Source organism: Xenia sp. Carnegie-2017, unplaced genomic scaffold (assembly GCF_021976095.1).
Source record: "Xenia sp. Carnegie-2017 unplaced genomic scaffold, XeniaSp_v1 HiC_scaffold_45, whole genome shotgun sequence".
NCBI lineage: Eukaryota > Metazoa > Cnidaria > Anthozoa > Malacalcyonacea > Xeniidae > Xenia > Xenia sp. Carnegie-2017.
The window spans coordinates 124,927-147,544 of record NW_025813510.1 but is presented as its reverse complement, the minus strand read 5'-3'; the positions used below and the strand labels follow the sequence as shown (position 1 = coordinate 147,544).

The 22,618-nt window shown below is 36.5% G+C and overlaps 3 protein-coding genes and 3 long non-coding RNA genes across 14 annotated transcripts; 3 read left to right on the top strand and 3 right to left on the bottom strand.

The window, feature by feature from the left end:
* Positions 1–2,794: 2,794 nt before the first annotated feature.
* On the bottom strand, positions 2,795–3,256 carry LOC124456329. Its single transcript, XM_047006800.1, has one exon. The coding sequence runs from the start codon at positions 3,254–3,256 to the stop codon at positions 2,795–2,797; it is 462 nt and encodes a 153-aa protein (XP_046862756.1).
* A 1,043-nt stretch (positions 3,257–4,299) lies between these two features.
* LOC124456326 lies at positions 4,300–6,341 on the top strand. The gene is made up of 3 exons (XR_006952225.1): positions 4,300–5,032; positions 5,117–5,647; positions 5,776–6,341. It is a non-coding gene; the product is annotated as an uncharacterized LOC124456326 (long non-coding RNA).
* On the bottom strand, positions 6,185–11,113 carry LOC124456317. 6 transcript variants are annotated; one of them, XR_006952217.1, is made up of 6 exons: positions 9,698–11,113; positions 9,498–9,627; positions 9,246–9,382; positions 7,313–7,824; positions 6,818–7,239; positions 6,185–6,566 (listed from the first exon to the last, which is right to left on the bottom strand). XR_006952217.1 is itself a non-coding variant. In XM_047006794.1 (4 exons), the coding sequence occupies exons 1-4, from the start codon at positions 10,451–10,453 to the stop codon at positions 7,663–7,665; spliced, it is 1,185 nt and encodes a 394-aa protein (XP_046862750.1). In that variant the 5' UTR covers positions 10,454–11,113; the 3' UTR covers positions 6,185–7,662. The 6 variants fall into 6 exon arrangements, 3 of the variants coding, with proteins under 3 accessions (XP_046862750.1, XP_046862751.1, XP_046862752.1); XR_006952216.1 differs by having other exon boundaries at positions 6,818–7,824; XR_006952218.1 differs by having other exon boundaries at positions 6,849–7,824.
* Positions 11,114–12,061: 948 nt separating this feature from the next.
* Positions 12,062–14,315, top strand: LOC124456314. The gene has a single exon (XM_047006790.1). It carries the CDS (start codon positions 12,142–12,144, stop codon positions 13,717–13,719), a length of 1,578 nt encoding a protein of 525 aa, XP_046862746.1. The 5' UTR covers positions 12,062–12,141; the 3' UTR covers positions 13,720–14,315.
* Positions 14,316–16,988: 2,673 nt separating this feature from the next.
* Positions 16,989–21,950, bottom strand: LOC124456311. Of its 4 annotated transcripts, none has more exons than XR_006952212.1 (6): positions 21,540–21,950; positions 19,688–19,811; positions 18,772–18,871; positions 17,742–17,905; positions 17,392–17,506; positions 16,989–17,293 (listed from the first exon to the last, which is right to left on the bottom strand). It is a non-coding gene; the product is annotated as an uncharacterized LOC124456311 (long non-coding RNA). The 4 variants fall into 4 exon arrangements; XR_006952213.1 differs by lacking the exon at positions 21,540–21,950 and adding an exon at positions 19,877–19,966; XR_006952210.1 differs by lacking the exon at positions 21,540–21,950 and having other exon boundaries at positions 19,688–19,966.
* LOC124456312 lies at positions 20,407–21,518 on the top strand. Its single transcript, XR_006952214.1, has 2 exons — positions 20,407–20,551; positions 21,265–21,518. It is a non-coding gene; the product is annotated as an uncharacterized LOC124456312 (long non-coding RNA).
* Positions 21,951–22,618: the final 668 nt, after the last annotated feature.

Genomic DNA, 22,618 nt, shown 5'->3' with positions numbered 1-22,618 from the left:
AATGTTCTGAAAGATACAAAATTTTGTCTAAGATACTTATTGGCATTATACACTTGTCGACATACACTAATTATACTTCTAAGGTAATATTTACTCGTTTTCTTCACTCTCAAGCATAGGTCCAATGTCATGTGTGTACACGACCATAGCTGTTTTTACGACAGCTTCGTTTGTGTACACACTGTGGCAAATTCTTCCACTTGTGTGTTGCAAATATGATCGCCATGTATTAGAGGATCAGTATTGTTTACCTCTTGGCAACGTATACTTTCCCGTCCTGTACTGATGACCACACAAAAGCCACGCTCGCACCTAAAAGATAAAAACATTCTTTTTACTTTGGGAAAAACAATGAAGCATCAATAAAATGCAACTAACCATTCAACATTTCAAATTCTCTGAATGTATTCATCTTTGCGTTCCGATGACGGAGAGTTGTCATCATTTTGACCACCTAGCGCGTTGGCCAAAGGCTCAAACATGTAAGGTTGTACCTCATTGTTATTGATGACAATATCATAATCGTCTTCTTCTTCAAAAGAATCCATTAATTTTGTTGAATAAAAAACATTAGTAGTAATTTCGTATGGTCACACCTCCATGTGTGTCTCATCAAGCCAGCTTGCGAAGTCATCATCTGCTTTATGCACTGTTGCGTAGCCGCCTTCAATGCGTGTGAACGGACATTGCAGGATGATATGGTCCATATTCTGGTTGGTGGCGTTTCATGATGGGCAAGTTGGCGAGTCTTTGTAGCCCCATCGGTATAGGTTGTTTGCTGTTCTGCCCTGTTTCGATCTTATTCGGTTACAAGTGCTCCATTGTTTACGAGTTAGCTTCTTGAAACCAGGGAGAGGGACATTTGTGGGATCTTTAATTAGATCAGCACCCCTTGGTTTATTTTCGGACAATTGTTCCTTCCATGTATTGTTGAGGTCAAACGATTCAATCTTGGAGTTATGAAAAGGTTTTCGTGATTTAAGTCTCGAAGTAGTTGGGGCAGACTGGATAATAGTTTTTAGTGGAGTGTCAATTAGTGTATTTTCAATGCGATGATGTTGTTTCTGTGTTGCTTCCTGTCTGCGTATGTTAGGTGGAGCTATAGCACTCATTACAGGTAGCCAAGGGGCGTTGGGGTTGATTTTAATGTTCCGGAAATTGTTCGCATTGTGTCATTTAGCAATACATCTAACTTATTGACGTGTTTAGAGCGAGACCAAACTGGAGCACAATATTCTGCAACACTGTATGATAGGGCAAGAGATGATGTCCTAAGTACCGTTGGAGTGGCGCCCCACGATGTTCCTGCCAGTTTTTTAATTATGCCATTTCGTTTTCGCAGTTTTGTGGCAGTGTTTTCAATGTGCTGTTTGTATGTTAGCGAGCGATCTAAAGTCACACCCAGGTATTTTGGAGATGAGTCATATGGTAATTTGGAGTTGCCTACACGTATTGCAAGTTGTAGATTTGCCTTGTGATTGTTCAAGTGGAAGAGGGTGCTTACAGTTTTTGTTGTGTTCATCTTTAGGTACCACTTGTTGAAAAAGATTTGTAGTTTTGTTGTATCATGGCTGAGGGTTTCTTTAATTTGTTTAATATCGCTAGATTGGTGTGATAGAACGAAGTCATTAGCGTAGCCAAGCTTGAGAGAGGTGGTCTGTGGTGAGTCACTGATATAGATGTTGAACAAAGTTGGTGCTAGAACTGAACCTTGGGAACACCGATTTTTATAGTTCTCTTTTTGCTTATTTTGTCACTCAAACATACATGATAAATTCTTTATCCAAACATTTTATTCAAAGCTTTAGTGTTTTCTTACAAGGGATACATTTGGCTAACTTATACATCAAACCATTGTGCCATACCGTGTCGTAAGCCGCAGATAGATCAATAAATACAGCTCCAGTCTTCTGTTTTCTTTCATATCCCATTTCGATGTATGTCGTTAGGGCCAGAACTTGTTCAGTGGCATCTCTACCGGGTCGAAAGCCTGCTTGTTCTATTGGGATATAGGGGTCGAGTTGGGGTGCTATTCTGGTCTGTAGTATTCTCTCTAGAAGTTTAAAAAAACAACACAACAGAGAAATTGGGCGATAACTCGATGGATTGTTTGAGAGTTTTCCAGGTTTGAGGATGGCAAGTATTTTAGCTTCTCTCCAAGTCTGTGGGTATTCTGATTTGTCAATAACATCCGAGAGAGATAATCCAAGCCAGTTGATCGCCTTGGGGCCTAAATGTTTGATTAATTCTGGATAGATACCGTCTATTCCGGCTGCCTTGCCAGCTTTCATTTGTTTAATTGCAGTGTCAACTTCTTGCTTACTAACTGGCATTGATGAAAAGCTGTCATCTGGGCTTGATTTTCATAAGCGTTGGTATTCATGTCTGATTTCTTTTCGAATTTATGGATTGGTTTATGGGTGCTACGTTGTTTTATTTGTTTTGCGATATCTTCAACGTTAATTGGTGCCTCTTGTGTTGTTTGCGGGCGTTTATCTGGGTCAAGTTTTTTCAAGAGGTTCCATGCCTTTATGCTTGAGTGGCAAAAGTCCGTGTTTTCTACTGTTTCCTGCCATTTCTTGCAACGTCCTTTTTGTAGAGATTTTAGGAGTTCCTCAGCTATGCTTTGGTCCTGAGTTTCTTCATATCTTTTAAGAAGAGTTTGACTATCTTCTGTCCAGCAAGGGATGTAAGTAGATTGCTGGCCTCTTGGAATAAATTTTCTGGCACTACGTAGAATGAGTTTGGTGAAGCGGGGGATGTTTTCCTGTACGGGTTGTATTCTTGGGCATGTTCACTCTATGGGCTTATTGAAATCACTCCAATTTGCTTTTTGGAAATTCCATCTAGGTTTAGGGAGAGATGGTGTGATGGGAATATTTAGACCTATTGTGATAAGAAGAGGTCTGTGTTGGCTTTTGGGGAATGAACCGAGGACTTGACGAGAGGAATAGAGTGGTATGTCATCGTTATCCTTGGATACGAATATTAGGTCAGTAGAGTATTCTCTTTGCCATCTTGCAGAGAAGAAAGTGCCCTTTTCTCGCGGATCAAACAATAGATGCATATTATTTTGTAATGTCCATGTGCTGATGTCTTCACCAGCTGTATTGTTCGTTCTGTAACCCCAGTCTAAATGATGCCTGTTGAAATCACCTGTGACAACTGTAGGGTGACTGATGTGTGGTAGAGGTGGTGATGGCCAGTTCTCATTCGGTGGTTTATAGATGTTAATTAGAGTAGTTAATTCCGCCATAGTGCACAATAGTACGATGGACATTATTTTCAGTTAGAGTAGATTGTATCACTGAGGTTGATTGGGGATGTTTTGAAAAAACCATTGTGCCATATTTTTCATGGAAGATGGCGTCAACAAGCGAGTAATTTGTGATGGTGTATCTCGATGATGGACTATTCTTTACAACATGGGTCTCTTGTAGAAAGAGAATATCAACTTTGTTATCATAAAGAAGTTTTGATAAGTATTCACATTTGGCCATAGACAATCCTTCGACATTTAAGGAGAGTAAGTTCAATGTTGGGCAAATGTTGAGATGGGAGCCAGCTTGGCTCAATGAGCGGACCTTTTTATCCTGGGCGGCGTCCGAGCCAGTATGGTTTTCTGTATTTGGACTATTCATGAGTTTGGAGGTGTGGTTCCGAGAGTTCGACATGGAAGTTCGGAGACCGGGTTTGGATCATTCTTAGTTTTCCTTCAGTGAAGTACTTAAGCCCCTGCACGACGGCAACGTGATGATCCAGGCGCAGGGGAATAAAAAACAGTAATAGCAAACTACCGAAAGCCGTGCAAGTCGTAGAACGATATAAGAACGATGCTTGTTTATGTCAACTAATACGTCACTCTTTAAAGTAAATGGTTAGAACCCGGGAGTATCGTTACACGTTTGTAAATGTAGATCGTCCAGGTTGGTATAGTCCTGAGAAGGACTTCATTTTCACTCTGAAGATGACTACCGCTAAGGTTTTCAAAACGTCAGTCAACAACAAAAACAGTCCTTCTCAGGTATGGAGGGTGATCTCCGACAAAATTAATAGCTACATTTTCCAATTACTAATGCGCATTTTGTCCTTTGCAATGCGCATTTTGTCTTGATCATATTCCATTCTGGAATTTCATAATCGGATTTTGTCCTGTACAATTTCCGTTAAAACGCATTTTGTTGTTGAACATTCCATTATGATGACGTCACATTATTCGTGACTCGCAAAACATCAAATTTTACTCGATCACATTATAATTTATTTATAATTTATTTTCTTCATGCGGTAATAATGAAACAAAATAAACTAATTGCTTTACCTACAAGTCTACAATCCTAAAACATGGCAGATAGGTTATACTTTGTAAGACTCCTTCGCAACTCTATTTTGGGTTGTATTGCTGACCTCGAAGGAAGTCCAGATCGGGATTTTTGCGTTTTTCGTATTGATTCTCTTTACCACATTACGTTGCGATTTGCTGAAGTATTTGAGCGTGAAGAGGCTGTTCTGCAGTTAATCTCACACGCAAAAGAACTTTTAAATGTCAATGTTCATCATGATATTAATCCATCTTCTTCATTGAACTGCCCTCAAGTTTTCAGTGGCACACCAGGGCGACCAATGTATGAAGTAAACGAAGATATTCTGCGTTATTTTTTGGATAAGCGTTTTACAGTGAAAGATACGTAAATCTTCTGGGAGTCAGCAAAAGAACCATTGAAAGGAGGATGAATGAGTTTGGTTTATCAGTTTCTAATTGTTATTCTGACGTTAACGATTCAGATCTCGAGTTGGTCATAAGAAACTTAACGAACGAGTTTCCCAATCTTGGCTACAAACGTATGTCAGGATTGCTGTTAGCAAGAGGTTTGCGAATTCAGCAGGACAGGATTCGTGAAATGATGCGAAGAGTTGATCCACAGGGTACATTGTTTCGTGCTTTGTCTCTTAGAGCAGTGCACAGACGTAAATATCATGTTACTAGCCCCTTATCATTTTGGCATGTTGATGGCAATCACAAATTGATTAGGTGGGCTACTAAAAAATACCTATTTTTGAGCGTTAATAAATCTCAGTTTTGCATACAAATGTGCTAGTAGTTTCATATTTTTAGGTGGAGATTTGTGACTCATGCAGGAATAGATGGCAATTCACGTTTGCTGGTATTTATTCGCTGTAGCACAAACAATCAAGCTGATACTGTTCTAAGTCTATTTCTATCTGGTGTATCTCAATATGACTGCCATCCAGAGTAAAAACTGATAAAGGAGGTGAAAATGTTGGTATTGCTCAATTTATGTTAAACCACCATTTGCAAGGACCCGGTCGTGGCAGTCATATTACCGGAAGAAGAGTGCACAACCAACGGATTGAGCGCTTTTGGCAAGATCTTTTTGTTGGTTGTACAAGTCTTTTTTATCATTTATTCTATCATATGGAAAGTAATGGAATATTGGATCCATCAAATGAAGAACATGTGTTTTCATTGCATTATGTGTTTTGTCCAATTATTAACAGAAATTTGGAAATTTTCCAGGAAGGTTACAATAGATTTCCCATAAGAACAGAAAGAAATCTATCACCTGAACAGCTATGGATCCAAGGATCTTGCTTAGCCAATAATGCAAACGACCATATATAGCAGGTATTTTTATGCAATAACTCATGACTTTACTTTTAGACTATGCTTTACATTATAATCATCAGAGTGGATCCAAAGCTAATTGATGTATGATGAAGTTAAAATCTAATTTAATGTTCCAATTCACTAAGGTAAACCAAGAATTTCCACCCACCTTTACACAATATTACGCATGTCATGAAACTGATCAGCAACAAGTGATTGTTCCAGAAACCAACATTCCATTGATTGAAACAGATCTTGATAAGCTGCAAAGAACCATTAATCCTTTAAGGCCTTCTAATCATAATGGTGCTGACATATACATTGAGGTGCTACAGTTTGTAAATACCAGACTGCACCAGGAAGACGAGTGACATTGTGAACTCACAAAACAAGAAAAGCTACTTGACCTATTGTTCGTTGGTGTCAATTCAGATAATACAAAAGAAGATATGTATGGCAAGGAAGGCTATAAATTTTTCATTATGTTGATTATTCAAACATTTTAGCAGAAAATGTTTTTTAGCACATAAATGCTGATGCACTGACAGAACAAAATTTAAGGAAACATTAACATATTCACTTTAAATCTTTAACTATAAAAATGATATCCAAAACAAAGAATAAAAATATTTCAATTTTGTGCATCATCCATATTAGCTGTAACAATCTATGTTATTGCTGAAAGAGATGTATAAACTGTTCCAAGATCAAATATTGGTAAATCCTCTTGAACCAAATTGCAAAGCTCTATCTAGTTTAGCTTTCAGTTCATCGAAGTTTTCATAACATGGAAGAACTAACAAATGAAAACAAGTTCTACTTTCTGGCAGCAGATTGCGATCTTTTGTTCTGTCAACTTTGAGATGCAGGATTGCACCATTTGCAGGAAGTAAATCACACCCAGTCCAAAAAGACAACAGATCTTTAAGATTTGCCCCTAGGAATGGACAAGTATTAAAGTATTAATATAACTAGTACCTCAAACAGTCAAACATTTAAGTTTTTTTTGGAGAAAGCAAAGGTCCAATTTAAAAGCAAGAAAATATTACTGACATTGATATTGCTCAAACAGAAAAAGTTACTGCTGCTCCAACATATAATATATAATCAGTTGTGGTGCAAATATTAAAAAGCAAACCATATTCACACAAAAAACACATGCATAGACTGACTACAACCAATTACAACCTTCTCTGCATCTTTCTACCAAAACATTTACCACTAGTTGTCCCATCAATTAGATCAATGTATTGTTTCAAAAACAACATCAGTTGATTACAATGAACGCCTTCTTCTTCAATTTCAATAATTCTTTTTAAGTCATCTTTATTAATAAGAGAAGCAGTTGATTGTGGAAAAAGTTGTGGTTGAACAACATCTTTGTGTTTCTTCAGGAAATCAACCAGTCCAAACTCATTCATTCCATCAGCTAGATCTTGCAACTCTGATTTTCTACGGGTAATGACAGCATGTAACATGATTTGCTGGGCAATAACATGACGATTTGCACCAGAGAATGATGTATCTAAAATTGAAGCTTCATCTCTGTACTGAGTTAAAACATCTTTCAATGCAGTTCCAGTAGCTTCATCTTTGCCAAGGCAGTTCAACTATGTCATAAAACACATTAGCTCAAACAAATTACTGAAAAGCAATGCTCAGGTGAAATAAAACTTTTCAAACCTCATTCAATGCAATCCTCAGGTCAATGTCAGGTATATCCACAACTTCTATAAAAGGAATCTCATTGTTGTCACATACCAAATAATCAACAGCTACTTTAGAAATTCAAAATAGTGGTGATCCAGCATGTAGGAAAGAATGTGCAATCATTCTTCCAATGCACTTATAGAAGCCTGTACTTCTCAATAGTGAGTTGGCTACAGGAACTTTATGGTCATTTTCTCCTTCAAAAACAAGAGTTTTGGGCCTTTCTTCACCATCCAATGGAAAACCATCAACAATCATTTTCATTACTAGGCTGAAAAATTCTCCCATAGGACCACTGCCAACTGAAGTTTCGTTTTCAAACTTTACACTGAACCGAGCACACAACTTACTACTGTGATTTTTGTAAATTCCCAAAATGTCATTGGCAAAGTCACTTGCCACGCGGTTGACATAAACTCGATAAACTGGACTGTCACTGACAATTGTAGCATCTCGATACTCTTCAATGACTGTCTTTTTTTGTTCTTAAATAGAAAACCAGTCAAATGTTTATTGTAGCAATACAACCCAGCAAGTATTTGCTAGACTAAGCTTACCAATATCGCAACTTCTACACCTAAATACAAGATGCAAAAATCACAATAAGCATGTTTAACTTTATTCATATTGAGACCAAATTGACCATTATCGCGGTGCTTTGACCGTTATACGCGGTGCTTTGACCATTATACGCGGTGCTTTGACCATTATATTCGGTGAGCCGCTATTGCTGGTCAGCGCTGACGCACCAGTTTATAAATTCTTCATTTTATTTTTTTCATAATTTCAAAATGGAGTCCAAAATGTCATTTATTTTACAAAAGTTGCGACTGGATCACTTTGTGGAGCGATTTACTTCAGAGAAAATAACGCCGGACTTAGTTTGTAAGCTTTCTCTCAATGATTTCAAAGAGTTAGGGGTCCAAAACCATTCCGACATTATGTCAATACGAGTAGAGTGTATGAAATGTGGATTGAGCGAACCACCAACTAGAACACGGAATGAATACGGAGCACTACAGTTTAATATATCTAAGCTTCTCCTTGAAAGCTATTTGGAACAAGATTTCACGATAGCAGAAATTGCAAAACTACTTTCAGTTTCTGAGAGCACATTATACCGGAGAATGAGAAAATTTGGCCTCTGTAAGAATGAATTCTCTGTTATTACGGACGAGGATTTGGATGAACAAATTGCTAAGATCGGCCAAGAGTTTCCCCACTGCGGCGAGAGCATGGTAAAGCAGATCCTTATTGGAAAGGGTATTAAAGTACAGCGGTGGCGTTTACGTGATAGCATACATAGGATTGACGAGCAGGGCGTTGCTCGAAGAAAAAGGAGAAGGCTGCAAAGAAGGGTTTATCACGTCCAAGGGCCAAACCACCTATGGCACATAGACACAAACCACAAGCTTATTCGTTGGAATATGATAATTATTGGAGGGATTGATGGTTTTAGTCGCTTACCTGTCATGCTGAAATGTTCAGACAACAATAAAGCAAATACTGTCTTGATCTGCTTTTGTCATGCTGTACAGGAATATGGCTTGCCCAGCAGAATTAGGATAGACAAGGGTCTTGAAAATGCTGGGATTGCACAATACATGATTGAGAAGAGAGGGACTGGTCGGGCAAGTGTTATTGCAGGGAAGAGCACACACAACCAGCAAATTGAAAGATTATGGAGGGATGTCTATGATGGTGTCTTGAAGAAGACTCAAAAATTCTTTTAGTTTAAAGCCAAGCTAAAAATTTTAACAAAAGTAAAACTTGCCAAAATAGAAAAAATTTGTGTTCTTGAAAAAAAAACAAGATAACTGCATGTCTTTGCTTATTTTATCTACAGAAGATGAAATAATCTCTGAAATAATTGTGCTCATATAATTAGTATTGCAAACATTCTTACTTGAAAGATGCCAACTTTCTTCAACCCTCCTCGTAGCTCTGTGATGCATGGTTCTGATGTTTGCTCAGAAGAGAATATTGTGCCACATAAATCCCCAATGAAAGTTGGTATTTTACCATTCTGAATAATACTCAATCCTTAAATGAACAAAAGTAATGGACAGGTCATTTTTAAGAATGTTTTGCAATAAAAATTTTCCTACTAATTCTTTAGATAATTATTTTCTTGTGAAAGTAATGAAACGTGCATCACCTAGTAATATGCCAACTCCAACATATTGCTCACTCAGCAAATTGCGTAGTCCATTATCAAAGAATTTCTCAATTTCTTTTAACACCAGTCGAAAAAATTCTTTCCTTGGTCCACCCTGGTCTACAGCAACCTAATTGAAATATACATTATTGTACTGTATCTCACAAATAATCAATGTCTCAAATGCAAACAAGACATACTTCCCCATAAAATTCAACTTGCAATGTTTTTCGATAATCTGTTAAGCACAATATTTCATCCAAGGCTGTCTTCAAAACATTGCCACGGTCAATCATTATAAAGTTGGTATCTCCTTCATTCACTTCATCTAAAGCTTGAACTTCTAAATCTCTGCCAGTTACCATCTTCTTTTGAAAACAGCGCAATATTTCAACAGCACTCAATACATTATATTGTTCACAATAGGCTACTGTATCATTGACAATGTCGTCGACAATCTTATCCATGTGAGAGATCTCCGATTCTTTTACTGTGGGGTCTATGACCTCACTAGACATTTGTAAGGTGGTTGGTACACTTGCTATTGTCTCTGTTTTGGTATATGACAAAGATGCTTCAGATGATGCAGGAAGTGACATTAAGGAGTTGCTAGAGGATGGTGCTTGACCAGATATAACAAATTCTCGACTTTCCTCATGAGCAAACTGACCAGGTTCAGCGTCTTGGCCATCTTCATCACTAGTGTCCAGTCCTTCCATACATGACCATAAATGGTTCCGAAGCCGACGAACAAGAATCTCCTGGTTGCACATTTTGCATTGCTCCTTCACTTCAGACTGGCTTTGCTGGACCAATGGCTCTTTGGACAAAGACATTTGAATTGGTCGTAAATATATCTTACCTTGACCGCCCCCCAAATTTGCACGAAGGTCCTTTGCACTCCATGCGCAATCAAGCACGGTCAAATCACGACAGTTAGGGGCACAGCGCATCATTTCAAAGCCACCACATGTCTTAAGTTGAGGAAAACCTAAATGACTTCCATTGTCGTCCAGGGAATTTGATGTTATTTTACTGACAACATTTTCTTCATCATCTTCCAAATCGAGTTTTATCTTTTTTACACCTAACCCAGCCTTAAAAAGGATCTCCTTGTCCAGCGACGATGGTGCTTTGCGAGCGAGATGCTCAGCCAAGCAAACAAAAGTCGGTGTCCATGGATGGCTCTTCGATAATGAACGCTTACGAATATTCCCAGTCGCGTTTCTAGATGCAGCACGTGTGCTATTGCGACTATTAGACCTTCGTGGGTTAAAGAGTGATAGTCGCTCTTGAAGGATGTCGTTTGTTCGGCTTGACCATTAACCATTAACGCATTTGACCATTCTTGACCATTAACCATTAACCATTAACTGTGGAAGATTCGGTTTCATCTAATTTCTTTTTACACGCATCACGAATGCGAATTCGCTCTCCAATTGTGGTAACTCCGAGACGAGACAATTCTGAATCGGACGCAGCCAGAACAGCTGGTGGTTCCATTCTTTGTTCGTGGAAACGACTTACTAAATTTCTCATTTGCAATGACTGCAATATTTCCTCCATTTTTCGCTTAAATAATTATTTTCCAGTGATGTTTAGTAACGTGTTTAGGATACGACTTTATCAGAATATCAGTCTTTATATCAAAATTGCAATTTGTGAACTGAAACGCTGACCAACAATAGCGGCTCACCGAATATAATGGCCAAAGCACCGCGTATAATGGTCAAAGCACCGCGTATAATGGTCAAAGCACTGCGTTAATGGTCAAAGCACCGCGTATAATGGTCAAAGCACCGCGTATAACGGTCAAAGCACCGCGTATAATGATTAAAGCACCGCGTATAATGGTCAAAGCACCGCGTATAATGGTCAAAGCACCGCGTATAATGGTCAAAGCACCGCGTATAATGGTCAAAGCACCGCGTATAATGGTCAAAGCACCGCGTATAACGGTCAAAGCACCGCGTATAATGATTAAAGCACCGCGTATAATGGTCAAAGCACCGCGTATAATGGTCATAGCACCCATTGAAATAAATTTGCACGACCTAAGACAGCTATGGCTTTCCATAAACCTGGACGATCTACATTTACAAACATGAACGTCACTCTTTCCCAGTTCCCAAACTTAAACAATCACACGGTGTTTTAGCAATGGTCATAGAATATCGTGTTTTTACCGATTATTACCCTAAATATCTTTTAAAATATTTTGCGGACGACTTTGAAACTTGGTGCGTCTTATTTTCACGCTATAGGCATTGCAATAAAATCAAGTTGTCTTCTAGCTTGCAAGTGTCCTTTAAGCAATCCTTACATTAATCAAATATTCGACAGATAACATTGACCCTAGTCTGAATAACTCTTGATATTATACTCAACCTCATCCAATAATTGTTGATTATCTTTTTTTATAAGAATAATATTGACGGTACTAATATAATTTTTATAAACACATTAGATATTGGTATAATGCATGTGTTTGCTAATTTTGCTATCGTTTAGGAATCATGATCCGCTAAGGAACGTTCACAATTTCTTCAACTTGATTATTCAAATAAAAGTGAATGAGTGATTTGCATTTTGGGACAATTAATTAATTATTTTCATAGATTAGTCGGTTGAACATACGTAAAAGATGCTGGAGGAAATAATTGGGTTTGCCTTGTCGATTTGTTCACTATTCGCTTCGGATACACCGAGAGTGACTTCCAATACGGAAACTTTACATGAAAGTTGTAGTTTTGAGTTTAGAGATGTGGACGATGATGCACAAAATAATTTTATTAACAAAGAGTACGACGACAATAATTACGATGAAATGATAAATGAAAATTTTGGAAGTGAGGCAAATCAGTGCGTAACTAATTTTGATTATTGTGAAACCCGTAAAAAAGCTTGGAAGTCATTTTGGAAATGTTTGTGGATAAACTTTAGCATCATTGTAGCCATAATCATTCCTATTGCGTTTGCTATAACGCTTGTTTACGTGGCAATGAATACGACCAACAGTTGTCGACAATGGCAGAAAGAGAACAACACGCTACCGTTGTATGTAAAGCGTGCTCACGTCTTTGGTGGTTGCGTCGATTCGATGTTGGTATATGCATGGTTTCCATTCACGATGATTTTATTATTCGGATGGAATGAATTTAAAGCAAAGTTTTTATCCACAGTTTATCTAGGAGTAATCTTTGGTGAATTGGTTGCTATATATCACTTGATTTCGTTCCAGCTCAATGTTTACGATGTTCATAGCTATTACAGGTATCCTTCAGCTATTTTATTCAGCCTCTCGTTAGTATGCTCCTCAGTTGTCGTCGTTTACAACATTCGAGTAAACGAACCTTATATTCCATATTCCAATTGTCACATCATAGCACTTGTTCTTATGGAATTTACCTCTTGTCTTTCACTTTCGTATTTATACGAGTATACTATCATTCCCGAGTTTAATAATGTTCGTCTGAACTTGTACAAATTCTTGCTCGCTACCACAGCACCACTGCTAGCGCTTATTCCCACAGTGCTTTGCAGGCATATGGCGTTGAGAAAAAGTTCCGAGGTCGTTCATCCTGGTCGTAGTTTTGTTTTGGTGTACGTAATCCGAGGTGGAGTTATATTTCTCTATAGGACAATGCAGACAAATGTGAAAAGCATTTGGCTTTTCATCGGTCTTTCATTGTTTTCAGCGGTTTTGAACTTTTTAAAAAGGGCAACCCAAAAACTACGCTTCAACTTATGGAAACAAATGGTTTTAGCTTTAAACAAATTCTGTTGTTTTCAAAGATTACAAGTTTTACCATGGAACACTGCTCATGCCAGACGATTAAAGGCTGATTTAGAAATTCAAGATATACTTTTCGAATACAACACCCTCATTTTGAGTCAAGCCTACTTCATTTCCTATCAGCTTCAAAGTTTTAACATTGCCACTGAGCCAATGTTACATAAGTTCCTGAAAAGGATTGCGATCGGTGTTACCATCGATTTCATCTTTAACTGTCTGTCCAACTATGTTCAAATGTTTTACTACAACATTCCTATAGGCCGCGTGTGGAAAAAATACTGGAAACGACATTTGTTGGCCAATCTAGTTGTTGTGTTGACTATTATCGCTAATTTTAGCAAAGCTTTGGAATCTGTGTTTCGATCGTACTTTGAAGATTCTGGAGAGAGTTCCATGTACGTTATTAAGAACTGTTCGTTGTTTTAGTTTAGAAATTCATACAAATATATCTTTACGATTAACGAGGATTGTTTTCGTAAGTACTAACAACTATGACTACGACGCCTTGAAGTAGATTACAGATCAAATCACCCGGACGTGGAAATTTCACAACCTGTCGATGACAAGGGATTACTTAATTAGTTATCTATGGTATTAATTGGTAAAAGCGTAGTCAATGGGAGTTTTAAGGCGTACAATTGTTTTTCATGATTGCCTAAAGTACCGTGAGAATAATATTTTTACAACGTGCAAGTGGTACGTATAAATAAAAATTTCAACCGTTTGAATGGTTTACAGTTAAAGTAACATTTTGACAAGTCAACTACGACTCGCGTCGTTCCCTAATGCCTGGTTTCCATATGATCGTTTCTGTCGCTAGAGTCGTTTCTGTCTTTTAAAAAAAGTCCCCTGCGGTGATCAAACGACAGAGGCGATTATTGCGATGAACTGGTTTCCATTAATCGTATGCATCGTATCTAATTTGAACTAGTCACCATACACTTACTGTATGATGTGTTCAAAATGGCGGCAGTCAATCGAAGAGGAAGACTTGTAGCGTGTTATTTTCTTTTGCGTGTGCTGAGAAGAAGAGAGCGAAAGAAAAAAAGAAAACATCGTTTTTGGGTTTTAATATTTCGAAAATTTGTTATATAAACAATCATACTTCTGTACTTCTTCCATAAATGAAGACGTAGAATTAAAGTTGATAGCCGCCATCTTTGAATACGGAATCTCGCTCATGGAATTACGGATGTATCATGGGATATATCAAGTCGCTTCTGGCGTAACGATCGTTTTGCACCGGTTTCCATTAAAAAAATGCAAGCGCGTAAAAGGTGTTTCCGGTCGTTTCTGTCGCAAGGATAGAACTCTAGTCTATCTCAAACGATCGATACGCAAGGATCGTTTCTAACGTAAGGATCGCTTTTGTCGTTTGAGTTGAGCGTTTCCATATGATCGTCTCTGTCGCTTCTACAAATTGTAAGCGACAAAGACGATCCTTACGACAGAAACGATCATATGGAAACCGGGCTTAAGGATCACTTTTGTCGTTTGAGTTGAGCGTTTCCATATGATCGTCTCTGTCGCTTCTACAAATTGCAAGCGACAAAGACGATCCTTACGACAGAAACGATCATATGGAAACCGGGCTTTACACGGTCAAACTTCGTACTCGCAGTTGTACTCTTGCTAAAGCTATCTTGCGTTGTTCGCGATGTGGAAGAATGTGGTTGAAAAATAAATTTTCGTTTGTGACATGTTGACGCTATACTACAATAGTACATATTTATAATATAGTATTAGTAAATGAGAGTGGAAATTTATGGAATACTAATTATGTGAAAGTCTGGACATATAATAAAGATGTTTTGTGGTTGTGAATGTTTGACCATCCATAACCTTGTGGGTTATTAGAAATAATTGTTTTGGACAGCTCGAGATCACTAGGTAATCAAGCGGAAAAATCAAAAACCCAGGGTAACAATGATTTTAAAAGAAAATAACGTAACGTACGTGTGTCATCTTAAAAATGAGCTTGAAGTATAGAGAGAGCATCCTGACTGCATCGTAATGGTCGTGCAGTTTGAACACAAATATAAGTATTTATATAATAATAATCGTCAATACAGTACTGTTGATTATTGTTATTATCACATAATATTGCAAACCTAAATTACATAGATTTAACAAACCTTAAAATGCACAAAAGCACATTTGTGTTGATAATATAATATGGACTAAGTTATTATAACAACTTTCAGCAAGATGCGCTTATACTGAATATGACAATAATCACAGCAAACAGTACTTTTTGTAGGCTTAGAGCCAACTCATAGTAAAGTTTGATGGAAACAGAAGACAGCTTCATACGTTCTTGTGATTTGATAAAGTCCGTGCAACATGCATTGCCTTGCTCGTTTTGTAAAATTTTGTAAAATTGAATTGTATATAGTCAATTAAACCAACAAATATTTTAAAATTATTGGATGAGGTTTAGCATGATTGATGATATCAAGAATTATTCAGACCGAGGTCAATGTTATCTGCCGAAGGAAAGAGGATCACATTAATCGAGATCTGAATAATTCTTGATAACATGGGAAAGTCGAATTCAATAATTGTTTTATTATACATCTGAACTAACTGAAATATTATTAAAACATAACAATGTAGAACATTCTTTAAAGCTTCTTTAATTTGTCCCTGTCAGACGCTTTTTTCTAGTTCTTCTGCTTTAATTAAATATGATTGTAAATATGTTTAAAGCCAACATATTGCTATTGAAAAAACATTTGTTTTGCAAGTGGGCTTTGTATTCTCTGCTTGTGTACATATGTTACAATGTATTAATTGGTTTCTGTTTCGTACTAAATGTATGGTTAGGCCAGGATAAGGAGAGTTTTTGCATCGAGTAAGTTAAAATACCGGGGTTCGTACACTGCTAACTACTGTTTATCATTTATGCCTCATACACAAATCTGATAACTTTTTCAACTAATCCTTAACTATTTTTTTTCTAGCGAATCGTCGACAGCTTCAGCCTTAGTTGCATAAGTAAAATAAAGAGTTGATTAAAATATACTTGGTTCAAACCTAAATTTTGTCGTAAATTTCGCCGTAGTTTATAAATTAAATGTCTCACTACTTTGGTTTTACGTACCAGATCAGTCCTTTTAAACAAGTTTTTGTCACTCATGTGTTCATGTTCAAGTTAAGTTGAATGTTTTAACCCTCATCTAGTGCTGAGCAAATTATGGTTTTTCAGCTCTGGTTCCGGCCTCTTGTCAATTCTGAACTCCGGGTTATAACTCCGGCTCCGGCTATTTTACAGTCTGAAATTTTATGTCATTATATGATCGGTGTTTAGACCTTGCTGAAATTTACGAAGCTCGTCCGAGGCGTGATCGCCAGTTGTCGTTAGTTTGTTGTCGTCATCATAAGCAATAGGTACGCAATTACGCATGCGTGAATATTTTCAGCCTTGCCCGGCCTAGAATTGTTCTCATATAATCGCGTACGCTATTTTAATAGGATATTATTACAGACCCGAGCTGAAATTGCTCCATTCTGTTGAGTATATGCGTTTAGTCGATCCAACGTTCTTGTTAAATTTCAGAGAACGATGAACTATCATTTATGTCTCATTAAAAAAAGCGTTGTGAGCACTTGATGTATGTCGCGAATATTAAGAAATGCTTTTCGTCATTCTTAGTAAAATTATTTTCCAAGCTTTTTGAAGAAGGAAACTCTTATTTTGACGTCAATTTTTGTATTTAACAATTTTCTTTTGGTTTTTATTACAAAGAAACAACAGCATAGAAAATTATACATGCACAATTAGGTAATGTAATCGTTAATTGAAAATAATCACATCTACACAAATTTATTCCAAATTACAATTGAATATATCACTAATAACACGATTGGACCAAAATAAAATTATTGTGGCTAAATGGAAATTTTTCGCACCATTACCAAAATCGAGAAAATTGAATGTGCAAGTGTAAAACTTTGAATGTGCAAGTGTAAGACTCATGTTTTCCCAAGTTGATATTCCCTGAAAATAAAATCAAAACGGCGTTCATTTTTCAATCCACCAGACAAAAAACAGACTTTGGGATCCCTAAACATAGCTTTTATATCTTGCATAATTACCAGTTTGCACAACTTTAACTGTGTTTTTATGTGTTAGATCAAAATATTCTTCACGTCACTGTCACGCTGTTTCTGAAATTGTTCATAATCTTTGTCCGCCATTTTAGTGAATGAACTAAAAATAAAAAAGATCGAAAGTTACATCAGTACGATCACTTCTATAACCACAAAATTATCATCAATTCTATACATAAAGCTCGTCGTAAGTTAATCATCGAGGTGAATTGCCAATCAAACGCCTTTTCAGGAGACAAATAGCAATATTCGGTTTCGCTAATAACATGTTTCTTTTGTCAATTGCATTCGAATCCACTTGACAAAATGAAGTTATTTTCATAAAACTGAGAAACCTCATCTCTTGTTGCGCATCAGTGACAGCATTTTCTGATTCTTCAATTTGAAATTCTAAAGTTTGAAGTTTGGCTTCCCGCGCCTCGGGATTGTCGCCACCAAATATTTTTGAAGAAAGTCCTTTCCACAAACCACTTTTCTTTCCTTCTTCGCCATCCTCTGTCTGAGATAAGTAAGTACTTCAATTAAGTGATTTAGATATCTTGAATTCAACATCGTAAACACACAATACAATAGCAGATCAAAGTTTTAATCAATATACATAGAGCTTTTGATTTAAACAAGAGAGGGTAGGTTTTTTGAATTGTTTTGCGGCTAACTGAACGGTCAAAAATAATTTCCGATTACGATAATACTGTTGTGTGCAACTTGTTCTAAAATAAGGGACCATTTTAATGGAGCTGTTTGATTAACTGGCAAACATTTCCGGGAAAAGCGAACAATCCCAGAAGCGCGCCTTTGACACAAGCCTGAATGTGATAGCTGCAGTGCCGTTAGCCCCCAGTAAATATATATTTGTTGCTAGGTATCAAGTGGGTGCTTATTTCATAGGTGGCTGTATAAAAGTGGACTTTTAATTTCATTTGAATTTGTTACCATAAATACACTTAAAGATAGACGATGCTGATAGGAAATGAAAGATCTTCGCCGAATGTCGATAAAATTGCATGGTTTTACGATGATAAAAAATGCAGTTGTGTGAAAATAAGAGATCGCCAAATGTTAATACCCATAATATACGAAAATTTACCAATTATAAATCGGGATCTCGAAGGGTTTGTTGCATAGACAACGCTCTTCGAAATACTTTCGAAAACGTTGAAATAAGATAATTCATTGTGTCTACAGACTGAAAGTAATAAGGATTCCATTTAAAACTTTCATCTTTTGCATGTGTAAAAAGTACTTAACATCAAAACACCAAATTATGGACGGCTACTTAAATTGACGATGGATATAAACCTCCATCAGGTGACGAAAGTTTTTGAATGCTTGGGAAAAAGTCTACTGTCTACGTAGATAATTTACCACTTTCAATAATTCATCCTTCTGCGCTGTTTTAGACGCGACGGTTTCTTCAGCTTTTTCAAGATCGTAATGACGTATCTGATGCTTTCTTGTCAGTACCCTAAACATAAATGGAAACAATATGTACACAAGAACAAACACAATTTTTCTAATGGCGTTTCAATCATTCATTGTTCATGGATAGAGTAAAAACGACGATTTTTATGAAACAATCTTCACTATCTAATAGCATAAAATATGCAAATTAATGGCAGGATATGAGTGGGACATGCATTTGATGTTGAGATATGACAAACTAAAGACGCCCCATTTTTTAGTGTTTCAGGCAATCTCTTACTGAAGTAATGTTTACATATATTTAAGGTAAATGCGCAAAAACAGACCTTATAACCACATCACGAATACAATTTTAAAACCTCTACGCCGGTAGAAGACTGAAGGGCTAAGCCAATAGAGTGCTTTCATCGGTCGTCATATTGGTAGAAAATCCCACATAGTAAAAAGAATTTATGTTATTTTCATGTTGAGCATCGGCACATACATGCAAACACTGTATGAAAATAAACCATAACGGTGTCAATGAATTAAAGCGTTATATATATGAGAAATGTCCTAGAATATTTCAAAGATAACTGTTATGTCCAGGGGCGAAACTAGAACGTTAATTGGGGGGGTAAATATTCATGTATTCAGCTCTGCCCTGCTGACTTCTTTTGAAATTAACATCGCAAACAAAAGAAATCAGCAGGGCAGAGCTGAATATATGAATATATACCCCCCCAATTAACGTTCTAGTTTCGCCTCTGGTTATGTCTAACTTGGGAGAAATTTTCCACTGCATATCAAAATTTTAGCAATGTCTTCTAGGTTTTCATAAAAAGCGTCATACTAACATATAAATATTTACAACAACTACCTTGAAATTTTTCAATGACTTCATTATCCACTCCATTCTTTTTCAATAACGTGGACAATTCAGAGGTGGTTAAATCTTTAAATGAAGGCATTGCAAGAAGTTCGGTGCAAATGTTACGACTAGACTACAAAAACGATCAGCAAGTAAGTGAAATGACCATTGAGTTCTATAATAACTGGAGCGGCTAACTTTACTGGGGCGAGGACGCCAAAACAATGGCGGCCAAATGACGTATTTCCGCTGAAATGATCGCTTTGCAGAAAAATAATTTTCCCGACCTCCCACTGATGTCTATAGTAAATTATAAAGAAAAAATTTCTTTAAGAAAAATTTGAGCTTATTTACCTATTAGAGTACAGAATGGAGATTTATCATATGCATTATTGCTGCTTTTTTAAATAATAGACCATAAAAAAAAAGATAAAATAGACCATTGCGGCGATTGCGCGTGCGCGGCTGGCTTGCACAGTGATTCACGTGCAAGGCATGTGTTGAGCTTTTCCATATGAAGTGACTTAGTGAGTTTTAGAAAAATGGCTTGTACTTGCGCAACAAGATAACTTTTTTAGAGATGTTATGGTAGTGGTTGTAGGTTTTCAGTAAATTAGACCTATAGACAGAAATTCATACTTTGTTTATAAAAGCATTTATCTGCCATGTCAAATTTTTTTCAAGTGTTTTTAATTGTCATTTTAAATCTTTGTTTTTCCGAAGGAACCAAAACAAAGGGTCTTGGGAATCACCCATGTTCAGAAAAGAATTGGTGTTGGAAGAAGAACAGTCCCAAAACAAGATGAAGTCATCGAAATTCCTCTTCTTAAGAGCCTTGAGCAAATGCTGCAAGATCCAGCCATATTAGATCAGGTTACTTAAACATAAATAAACTAGTGACATACACAGCATGCTATTCTAGATATAGCAGCTGACTGGCTTTTCTGCCCAAATTTATGTTTGTTCACAATATTTTTCACCATTTGGGCACTCCAATGCTTCAATTTTTAACAAACTTATTTCAAGAATATAAATGATATATATATATATACCCTGTGTCCCAAGTGCAGGGTCACCATTTTACTGTGGTGATATATATATATATATATATATATATATATATATATATATATATATATATATATATATATATACACTTATTTAGGTCTTGCATTCACACCAAAGACAAGATGGGCTGTTATCAGATTATTGTGATGGCAATGAATTTAAAAGCCATCCTTTGTTTTCCATCGATCCTACTGCTCTTCAAATTATATTATATTATGATGAAGTAGAAATTGTCAATCCCCTGGGAAGCAAGACAGGAAAACATAAACTAGGTGCAGTACTTATAGGTCTACATCAGCCACATTTATTAATCTTTGCAGATTATATCAGATTTATTGTCTGACCTAATCCTTTCCTCCCTAATTAATTTACTATAATTTTGACTTTTGTCCAAAGTGTTGCAGCAAAGTGTTGCCACAAAGTGTTGCACAAATGAGTTCATGTTCACAAAACACAAATTGCAAATCAACTTTAAAAATATTCTAAACTAATTTGCTTGTTTTCTATATTTGACATAGGACTTGTTTACTACACATTGGGTAACATTTTACCACGATATCGGTCGCAGCTGAAAGCAATACAACTGATTTCAATTGCAAGGAGACCTATATTTACTGATTTAAAAGATGCAGTGTGTATGTTCATAATAAATATCATCACATTGTGAAATATTGCCTATCAAAAATTTTTTGAGAACTAAAATATCATATCTTTGTCATAATATGTGATTTAGTTTGTTCAAAAGCAATTAAAACTGCTAAAATGCAAAAAATACATTCGTACTAGACAATACCTGACATAATTTGTTTTCTGCCGTTCACTCCTACGACAATTGAATCACTTTAAAAACCATTACAAACAAAGCAAATGGTCGTCTTCAAAAACTCTATACTTTGAATGATAATAGAATATTATTTTTCCTGCAATATCATAGTCATCTACGGCCGTTATCATAGTGAAAACAGCAATCGAAACGCGCGTGCATCATGAAATAGTTGGCCGCCATATTTGTATTGTGTCACCCGATTCGATGCAGTCATCAAGTTGCTCTCGAACCAATTTGGCACCAGTTGTAGAGCAAAAACAACCCTCATGGAGCCAAAACGGCCCCTCTTGTCTGTTTTAGCTCTCATTGTTAGCCAATATGGCTAGCAATTTCAAAATCCAAAACGACCTCATGGGGCCAAATTGGCCCGTATATTTCTATTTTGGCACCAATTGTAGAGCAAAAACAACCGTCATGGAGCCAAAACGGCTCTATTGTCTGTTTTAGCCCTTATTGTTAGCCAATACGGCTAGCAATTTCAAAAGCCAAAACGACCTCATGGGGCTAAAATGGCCCTTTTCTTTTTACTGTGTAGTAAAAAGAATTTATGTTATTTTCATGTTGAGAATCGGCACATACATGCAAACACTGTATAAAGACTGCGAGAACAAAAGTAATTTTCAATAAAGTAATTACTAATACCACCACACCACAAAGTTTACAAGAATACACAAGCAATGTAATTATTCATTAATCAACTAGACAAAAGAGGATATGTATGGAAAAGATTTATATGACGAATTTGTAGCATGTATTAGTATGAACTAAAATACGATTTTTCTGTTTAAATATTTGTTCATGTTAGGACATTACACAATATTCATTGAGTTTCCTATATTAAACTGCACTTCCTTACACTATCTTCCCTGAACCTCCTTAAACAATCCTTACCTACACTAATCAAATATTCGACAGATAGCATTGACCCTAGTCTGAATAACTCTTGATATCATACTCAACATCATCCAATAATTGTTGATTATCACTATTTATAAGAATAATATTGACGGTACTAATATAATTTTTAATAACACATTAGATATTGG

What these genes read in the sequence shown, in the direction of transcription:
- LOC124456329 (XM_047006800.1), bottom strand. Translation starts at nt 3,256, where the DNA reads ATGGCGGAATTAACTACTCTAATTAACATCTATAAACCACCGAATGAG.
- LOC124456317 (XM_047006794.1), bottom strand. Translation starts at nt 10,453, where the DNA reads ATGATGCGCTGTGCCCCTAACTGTCGTGATTTGACCGTGCTTGATTGC. An exon ending in TGGAGTTGGCATATTACTAG is followed by an intron (nt 9,383 to 9,497) that starts GTGATGCACGTT and finishes TGTTCATTTAAG; the next exon opens with GATTGAGTATTATTCAGAAT. An exon ending in AGAAAGTTGGCATCTTTCAA is followed by an intron (nt 7,825 to 9,245) that starts GTAAGAATGTTT and finishes TTTCTATTTAAG; the next exon opens with AACAAAAAAAGACAGTCATT.
- LOC124456314 (XM_047006790.1), top strand. Translation starts at nt 12,142, where the DNA reads ATGCTGGAGGAAATAATTGGGTTTGCCTTGTCGATTTGTTCACTATTC.